General features: G+C 35.2%; 1 protein-coding gene across 2 annotated transcripts; it reads right to left on the reverse strand.

Annotated features, from left to right (window-relative positions):
- Positions 1 to 60: 60 nt before the first annotated feature.
- On the reverse strand, positions 61 to 8,907 carry LOC147404877 (Tmem18). 2 transcript variants are annotated; one of them, XM_086440967.1, is made up of 7 exons: positions 8,752 to 8,907; positions 8,538 to 8,598; positions 4,160 to 4,621; positions 3,074 to 3,238; positions 1,793 to 1,898; positions 409 to 557; positions 61 to 320 (listed from the first exon to the last, which is right to left on the reverse strand). In XM_086440967.1, the coding sequence occupies exons 4-7, from the start codon at positions 3,224 to 3,226 to the stop codon at positions 225 to 227; spliced, it is 504 nt and encodes a 167-aa protein (XP_086297093.1). In that variant the 5' UTR covers positions 3,227 to 3,238; positions 4,160 to 4,621; positions 8,538 to 8,598; positions 8,752 to 8,907; the 3' UTR covers positions 61 to 224. The 2 variants fall into 2 exon arrangements, with proteins under 2 accessions (XP_086297093.1, XP_086297091.1); XM_086440965.1 differs by lacking the exon at positions 4,160 to 4,621.
- Between the last annotated feature and the right edge of the window lie 583 nt (positions 8,908 to 9,490).

Genomic DNA, 9,490 nt, shown 5'->3' on the forward strand with positions numbered 1-9,490 from the left:
CCATGTGAAATCAACACCAAAATACCAAAAGCCACGACCTTACCCAGCAAGAAAAACATATGGTAAAAAAGCGAATGAAGTGTTGAAACTGATGAAAATGTATAAAGTACAAAGATCTACAAGTTTTAGTTGACAGGAAGAACATAAACTGAAAACACTGAAAAAATGGCCTAGGTTCCAAACCATAAATCTGTTTGAAGTTGGTAATAGGGTGACGGAGAAAATCACTCCTGCTTGTTACGAGAAAGTCTTGCCCGATGCTTGAGCTCAGCTCTTTTCCATGTGATGATTAGTTGGCATAAAGAAAAGAGGGTGTTTATCTGTAAAATAAAAAAGGAATACGCAAGATTTAAAGAAGGTAAAATGGAAGATGTAAAAATGACTCAATAAGTGGCTATGATCACTGACCAGGATTATAATTGAGATAACCAGAAGTGGCCCAGACCAGAGTACCGAGAGAAAAAGGCCATGTGGGTCAAAATAATTTTGGCCCGCAAAGCTTTTCCAGTTTTTACCGAGAAATGCATTGATCTTCTCAGCAAGATAGACACCCACCACTGCATATCACCACCAAAGTTAAATGGGATATATCCAAGGATCACAATAAGTCGCAATCTCCAGTTCATTATTTCAAATTTACGGATAATTCTAAAGAAATTGTGTCCCCTTTTGAAACTTTTAAGCAAGTAAAAACTGATGAGAACGATAAAAAAATGGTTCATGAAGAAGTGGTTATACATCAAAGGAAGGGCCTTTCAGCCATGAGAAAAATTGATTGAATGGCTCATTATGCCATTGTGGTTGTCAATGCTCTAATCAATTCATGGGGATGATATCCCAAATTCTTCATCCACTGATTTAAGTTTCGAGTTTTATACATAATTATTTCAATACTATCCAAGACACCACAGCATTTTGAAGCTCTCCAAGTTTGGCAAGGTAACTAAAATGAGCCTTAGTGTGCATTTCTTTACCTTGGATTTCTGAATTATGTTGTCTCCACAATCAAATTAACATAATAAGTATCTTATTTGGAGGAAAAGCTTGGTTAGGCAGACCTGCCGATTTAACTAAAGGTGTTGAGAGTGAGGTGCAACCAATCCTAGAGCAAATGATTACCAGGAACATGGGATGACGTGATATTTGTCATGGACTAGCAAGATTCACTAGGTGACCTACCTAAGAAATATTTCAGTATCCTCATCGCAGTTGTGACTTGAAGAAAATCTTCTTCAGTGAACCAAATAAATAATGTTCGCAAAATGAATGCTAGAAGATACCGTACTCACAAAATCGGACTTTGACAAAGATTTTGATGTATGGATGTCTTACACATCAGCATATGTGCCCCTCTTATGTCAAGAAGAGCTAATTTCAGTGTCTATTTGACTATTTCTGTGATAAGAACCAAAGAGAGTTGCCCATGTGGATTTGAAGGCATTGAGAAATCATATAAAGAATAGTAATTATATCTTAGCAAAAGACATCCATAAAATGAGAAAAGTCATCACGCCGAGTTTAAGAGAACCTAGAAATATTATCAGTCAAATAGAAGTAGGATTAAATCTTATCACAGTCAGAAGTAGGATACACAGGCAACGAAGTCTGGATCCATGTTGAGGGTTTGATAACATTTTAACATTTTTTGTCAACTTGATGCAACCATAAATCAAGGTTAGCGACTGGTAATGCAGGCCTAATGATGCTCAGACAGGGGAGCATTAGATATTTAGATGATGATGATGACAATGATAAGCAGGAAATACAGGTGATGAAGGTAATAGAAACTTACATGCCATAAGGAACAAGAACATCTGGAAGTTGACATTCTTCCTTGAAATGATAATTATTAGCAGCAAAGAAACATGGAATGCTATTAAGCATATCAACCAAGGTTCCTATACAAGCAACAGAAAAGATGAGAGAAAATAAAAAATAGAAACAACATCAGTCTCATAAGTCCAAAGATCGGTTATGAACAGGTAAGGATGTCCATAACTCAAATGGAGAAGTTACACAATAAAAACCAATAACCACAGAGAAATAACTAGAAACTTTTTGTTAGCAAAAAAGAAAGCGTCAATTAAGGAGTTAAATCAATTCCCCGAGATGTTAATTGTTCACTTCAATTCATATTACTTGCATCAACTGATTTCTTTGTCGGGACTTAAAAATTGTCGGTCATTTACAACCATACAAGAGACTTAAAGATCCCATTCTTTTTAAGGGAAGAAACTTGAGAATGCTTCCATGCAATCTACACATTTATTGAGAAACCGGTTTTTTGGCATGATGATCTAATATTTTCTTCCTTCAATTGACTTTTGTTTGGGTTCTCTTAGCCCAAATTCTTGGACTTGTTTTGTGGGACATTGACTTGCCAACATTTAATCCAAAAGAAATTCCAACCAATTCCGCCAATAGAATTAACTGCAAACTAAATTAATTGCCACATTCTGAAAATAAAGGTCATGTCACACACATTGCAAGTACATGGGAAGATGAGAATTTAGTCCAAGTTTAGTTGAATCCTAGGGAAGGAGTTGTACATTATCCCCTGCATATTATTTTGGGAGGCTTCAATTATCTTCAAGAAGGGTTGTAACATACATGCCACTTAACCAAACCCGATTAATTTCAAATTAATTCATCTAGGAAATTCACAAATATCCTTTTCTTTTTATTTGATAGATAACTAAAAAGAGGGACAGATGCAACACGAGAAAGTCACAAAAATTTCTTTTCTCATCGAAAAAATTGAACATATTGTCTTATTCATCCTAATACGACTACTTATGACTCATTCCAAATAGGCACTCGATTTTAAAGCATCTCACTTATTGATTGTGTGTGTGTGTGGTGTGTGTGTGTGTGTGTGTTTGATGATGGTAGATGTTGTTAAGTCAATTAGACAAGTTGATCACTATATAAAATAGAAGAGATTTGCATCCACATTCCAGAAAACATTTTTTCCTAGAAAATAATTAGTAAAACAAATGAAATTTCAATGAGAAATAAGGAAAGCAAAATGGAGATAGAGAAAGAAATGGAAATGAAAATGTATGGATGGTACCTTCCAATCGATAGCGTGAAAGAAACCAATGAAGTTGTCAATAGCAGGTTGAAATCCGCTACGAAGTTCAGCAGTTAATTTCTCAATTAGATCTGCCATTTGGTCCATGTGGTCATTCACTTCATTCATTATCGTAGATCTCTCACTCCCCATAATCAAAAACACCTAATGTAGAAAATAGAGAAAACAAGAGAGAGCTCTGTGAGAATGAGAGAAAAAAAAAGTGATTTATTATTTTAAGAGAGAGAGAGAGAGGGAGAGAGATTTATTCAATTCTAAATAATGATCTAACTATTTTATTCCTTCAATTGACTTTTCTTTGGGTTTTCTTAGTCTCATTTCTTAGACGTGTTCTGTGGGACATTGGCTTGCCAACATTTAATCCTAAAGAAAGTCTAATCAATTCCGTCAATATAATTAACTGCAAACTAAACTAATTGCTGCATTCTATAAATAATGGTCATGTCACACACACACACACACAATATGTTATCCCTTTCATATTTTGGAAGACTTAGATTATCTTCAAGAAGGTCATAACATGCCAATAAACCAAAATTGATTAATTTCAGATTAATTCATCTAAGAAATTCACAATTTTTTTCCCTTTCCTTTAATAGACAAAAAATAACTAAAAAGAGGGTGAAGGGCAACATGACAAATTACTCCCAAGCTAGGTATTAAAAAGTGACACATTTCGATTATTTCGGTCGAAATATGTTGGTTTTGAGAGCTACCGACACAAAATACATCTTACAATGTCGATTTCCCAATATTTCGATCGAAATCACTAGTCATTTTGACCAAAATTTCAATCACTAGTAGATTGACTCAAAAAATTAAAAAATGGCAAAGTAAATGTCAAGATTTCGGTGGAAATCTTTGGAAATGTCGAAATATTCCACATAAATTGAAAAAATAAGGGAAAGGGAAATTTTTAGGATTTAGATCTATCATTATTTGCTTTAAAAAAATGTAAAGAATTTTGAAAAACAGAATTATTTTGCAAAAAAGCTCATGTCTTTCAAGAATCCAGAGATTTCATTTTTTTTAAATTGAAAAAATGAAAAATTACATGCCTAATACCTTTCGTTAGAGAGAGAGGAGTCGTTCTTGTGGTCGAAGAGAGAGTCTCTTGTGGAATTTGCTTCTCACGGAGTGGGATAGTCAATTCACATGCATCGGCTAGGGCTCCAATTGAAAAATGGGAAAGAGTGAAACTGATTTGAGTTACATCGTGGAGATTAAATTACCTCACACACGTATGCACTTCCCACGTAAATCACCTCCTCACCTAATACACGTAAATCACCACACACACATGCACTAATCGATTTGTTGCTCATCTACATGTATGCACTTCCATGTCCCTACCAATACCTAACTACCCTCTCTCCCATCCAAAAGTAAATCACCTCACACGTGAGCTCAGAGAACTGTGAAAATGTTGGATGTTTCCTCTACAAGCACAAGGGAAAAGAAATTTGAAGACCCCCTTCACTTTGAGAAACCTCATGCCATGTGTATGCCAAGCCGGGCAGCTTCCACCTATAAAGGACCCACAAACTCAGTTGAGATTCACGAAAGTTTGTATAGTTGGCAGCTTCATAGCTTGAAAGGCATTCCTTGATGGAGTATTGCACCAGCAAAGTTTATTTTTCCCATTATTCCAGCCGATTTTCTTTTCTTTGTTGCCAACACATCTTTAGTGCCTACCCCTTTAGACAGTTTTTCAATAAGGAACTATATATGGTAATGCATATATATCAGCCTTGGGCAAGTAAGAAGCACATTGCCAGAGACTTGAGTTTACATGGGAGGAGGCACCACTATTAAATTTAATATTTTTAGCTTCGCCCGTGAGGCATGTCAAAGAGCCCTTCCTAATCATCCAAATCGGCATTAAAAGGATGAAGCACAGTTCGTCATGTTTAATAATCCAATCCAAATTAAAAGATGAATGTCATGGTTTAAAATTTTGTTCGTTCAATATTTGTGAAAGAGAGATTTTCAATGTGTATATAAATAGAAATATGATTTTTGTGACTTAATATATACTAATTCATCTTATATTACATGGTTTACCTTGTCCAAAACGAGATAACTCTAGTGAGTCATATCTCGCTACTTGGTGTCTTGACATCAAGTTAAATTTCCACGATGTAACTCAAAGTAGGCTTAAGAACATCTACCATCATCATCATCATCACACACTTGCAATCAATAAGTGAGATGCTTCGAAAATCAAAGCGAGTGCCTTTGGTTGGAATGAATCATAAATAACAGTTTTAGGTGTAAGACTATGTTCAATTTGTTGGATAGGAAATGGAATTTGGCTCGTGTTGCGCCTCCCCCTCTTTTTAGTTAGTTTTAATCTATAAAAAAAATGGTGAATTTCCTAGATGAATTAACTTGAAATTAATCAAGTTTGATTTATTGGCATGTTATAACCTTCTTGGAGATAATCTAAGCTCCAAAATATGTAAGGGATAACATACGACTCCATCCCTAGGATTCAACTAAACTAAGCTTGGACTATATTCTCATCTTTCCATGTACTTGTTGTGTGTATGACATGACCTTTACTTAGAGAATGTAGCAATTAGTTTAGTTTGTAGTTAATTCTATTGATGGAATTGATTAAATGTTGGCAAGCCAAAGTCCTACGGAACAAGTCCAGGAAATGAAACTAAGAAAACCCAAATAAAAGTCAATTGAAGGAATAAAAATAGTTAGATCATTATCTATGACAAATAAAATATTGAACAAATCAAGGATTTGCTCAATATCAGACTTATCAAAGAAATCAAACCTATGAACACAAATAAACATTAAAACAAAAATCATTGACAATAGAAGAACTCACATTGGACAATTAGAAAACCGTTTCAAGATCAATTTAGTTCTTAAATACATGCAATAGGTTTTCTTCATTTTAAGCAAACTACAATCTCATCATCTTCAGATCTTTTAAGTATAAACAAGCCTCATAAATCCAACAACCATGAACATAAATTATAAAAAGTAAAACAAAAAATTGAATGTTCCCATCTTCAAATCTAATAACTACAAGAGAAAGAATGAAGTTGAGGAAACAACAGAATTGACTGAAAAATAATAATAATAAATCTTACAAAACCCTAAACTAAAAACTACAAGAGAAACAAACCTTAAAATATAGACCATACAACCCTATGATTTAAAAACTAACTACCATATCACGCATTCTTTCCTTTGATCAGAACATAAAGCTCAAATACTCGACCCTAAAACCCCAGAGAATTTGAATCCAAAAACCAGATGAAATCAAAAAATTTGTTGAATATAAACAGATAGAGCATACATGATTTCATATCAGATATTGAATCTAATCTGCAACAAAAGGGTTAGGAGCTCCTTGTTTTGGCTTTGCCGTAGTAGTTTTTTTTTTTTTTTTTTTGAGGGACTGGATTAAAGAGAATGAGCAATTGAGTCATGGTTTTTGTTTTGGCGTGACGTCTCATCCCGTCCATGACCAAAACGAGTGGTCTCAGACTAGTCATCTTGTTTGGCAATGAGAGAATGAATTTTTTCTATTAAAAAATCTGAATTTTTTTGAAAAAACTAAAAGCAACAAAACTACCTTTGTAACATGGTATCAATGTAGTCTTGGACAAAATTAGGCTGGCTGAAAGAATTTCTTCCCCAGATGATAAATCATACAGTTGCAATCTTGCATCTATTTGGCATAATATGGGACATTGATGAAAAGTGCTTCTTGAGGCACATGGTTTCAGGGATTTTGTTAAAAAATAAGAGAAAGGGCTGAAAAGTTAGGTGTTGAAATTACATTGATTTTTGGCAAAGCTTGACAACTTTTGAAGGAGATCTTCAGATCCAAAGAAAATCCCTTGTTTTTCAAGAAGATAATGATGTATTTTAGCTTGATTTGGAGGAGGAAAATTAGGGTTTAACAACCCCTTTCAACTTTTGTCATGTTCACTTTATTGAAGAGATAATTTCTGTCGTCCCGTCTAAGAGAACTATGCACTCTCTAATAGTACCGGGTGGTGGAGGTGGAGGTGAAGGTGGAGGTGGAGGTGAAGGTGGAGGTGGAGGTAGACGTGGTGGTAGTGGAATTAGTAGAGGTGGAGTATTATTCGCATTTGTGGCACTGTTCCTCGTCTCAACTGCTTTCACCAATTGAGCAATCTGCCGTCCCAACCTTGGCACATTGGCAACCTTTTGTCGTTGAGGCTATGCTTGGAACTCTGATGGAATGGTAGACCTCCTACGCAATGGAGCAACAAATGCTGGGAGATCATCATCGAGGTCCTCAGGAGATACATCCACTGGTGGCGGGTCATCAAATGGTTGTGTCTCAAGAACAAGATCAGGATCATTCTCATTCTCAAAGTCTTCCTCAAATGGTCTAGAAGATCCTGTGACAACCGCATTGGACCTCAGATACTCTCTAGTAGCATAGATCCCACTAAAAAGTATGTCCAACTTGCGAGCATGTTCCAATCCTGAGTGACTCCATTGTGAGTCTTTGGGATTATTCTACAAAGTAGGATATAAAAATTGTATGAGTTAAAATAAAACCTAAAATTTATATTCCCCATAAAAGAATCTAAATCCCAATAATTACTTCCAACCACGTGTCTCACCAAACATCTGCGAAGACTATTGTTATCAACGTCATAACCAACACCAGTATTGCTTTTAAGCTTACTCCATTGCGCCCAAAGACTTTTTGTCCTATCCCAATGACTCTTATGCTTTTTATCGTAATAGAGTTTGATTTTTTTGCTTGGAATTGTACCATTAACATTGTATAATCCGACGTTTTGAGTGCCATAACCATCCTTTTACCTTTCTTAACCAGTTTTACAACAAAGTCTACCCATATTTTATGTAATTGGGGTGTCTATTTAACTACAGCTTTGGAGGCTATTTATTTTCCTGATCTACTCACCATCTGACAAAATATAACCCTTCATCCATTATGCAAAAAAACAAATCTACTATCAATGACCCTTCATCCGTTATGCAAAATATATATATATATATATATATATATATATATGGAGCAGAAAGCAAATATATAGCAAATGTATCTTTTGCAAATATATCTTTTGCTCAAATATATAGCAATCATTGAACCCAAAATCAAAGTGAATCCAGTGAAATCAGTTCGGATGCCATGTAATGATCAAATACATTCCCTGAAATCAGTCCTATCTAAGCAAATATATTGCAAATATATCAAAACCCATTCACAGTGAAATCAGTCCGGATGTCATTCAATGGTCAAACACATTCAAAAAAGAAACTTCCTTTCTAAGTATGAAAGAACCCATCATTTCTCTCTAACCCATTACTCTTCATCCGAACTCAATTCCAATAAAAAACCATTTCATTAAATTAAAAATAACTACTAACAAAATCAAAATTCAGAGAGACTCGGAGACGAAAACCAGACCTTCTGGAGATGCTCTAGTGAGGTGCTTGCTCTTGAGCTGCAAGTAATAGGTTATCTTTTGCTGCAGAAAATGCATGAATCTGTGAGATTACAGTTGAATGGGAATCGAAGAGAGTTTGAACAAAGTTTTGTAGAAACGCAAATGACGAAGCTTTGAAGGTGTAGAAGAGCACTCAAAATCCAAAATTTGGGAAGAAAATCAAACAATTCTCACCTTTGGAGGAAAATGAAGTCGAACGGTGGAAGATCAGCCGTTTGATTGTGCGATGGGGACGATTTCTGGGATAGAACTTTGATTCGGCAAGATCAAACAGACCTTGTACAGAACGATCAAGCAGGCCTTCGATCCTACCTTTGATGGACGAAAAACGTAAATGAAATTTTATTTTTATTTGGGATTTAATAAATAAAAGTTGGGTTGCCAAAGGTTAGGGCTGGCAACGGATCGATCTGGTATCGGATCAATCCATACCATTACCAATCCAAAATCCTTATCATTTTATCCAAATCCGATCCGATCGGATTAATGAATCTTCAAACCTAATCTGATTCGATTTCAAATTCAACCAACCCAAAACCGATCCGTACCGAACCGAACTCTGTTTTCTTGTTTTTATAAAATTAGGTTTCTGGAAAAGAAATGCCAAGGATTTGGGAATAATACCTGTTTTTTTTTTTTTTTTTTGAGGGGGAGAATGGCGAAGTATACCTAGGGTTTGAAGGAGGGGAAGATAAGAATTGAGAGAGTAGAATCTCTTGAAACCCTACTTTTTCTTTTATTCAATGAAGAACCAAAAGACATGAACAAAACTATGAGAGAGAGCCGTATCTGAAATGAAAGAGACCGAGGGCGAGAGAGAGAGAGAGAGAGAGGTAGATTCAGAATTTTTGTATAAAGATGCATCGGATCGGGTTTTGGATAATCCGAAATTGATCCGAATAAAATATTCGGA

This window comes from Akebia trifoliata, chromosome 4, assembly GCF_017979445.1.
Source record: "Akebia trifoliata isolate Shusen 1 chromosome 4, ASM1797944v1, whole genome shotgun sequence".
NCBI classification, from domain to species: domain Eukaryota; kingdom Viridiplantae; phylum Streptophyta; class Magnoliopsida; order Ranunculales; family Lardizabalaceae; genus Akebia; species Akebia trifoliata.

What these genes read in the sequence shown, in the direction of transcription:
- LOC147404877 (XM_086440965.1), bottom strand. Translation starts at nt 3,226, where the DNA reads ATGGGGAGTGAGAGATCTACGATAATGAATGAAGTGAATGACCACATG. An exon ending in GTTCTTGTTCCTTATGGCAT is followed by an intron (nt 558 to 1,792) that starts GTAAGTTTCTAT and finishes GGTGATATGCAG; the next exon opens with TGGTGGGTGTCTATCTTGCT. An exon ending in TTATCTCAATTATAATCCTG is followed by an intron (nt 321 to 408) that starts GTCAGTGATCAT and finishes TTTATTTTACAG; the next exon opens with ATAAACACCCTCTTTTCTTT.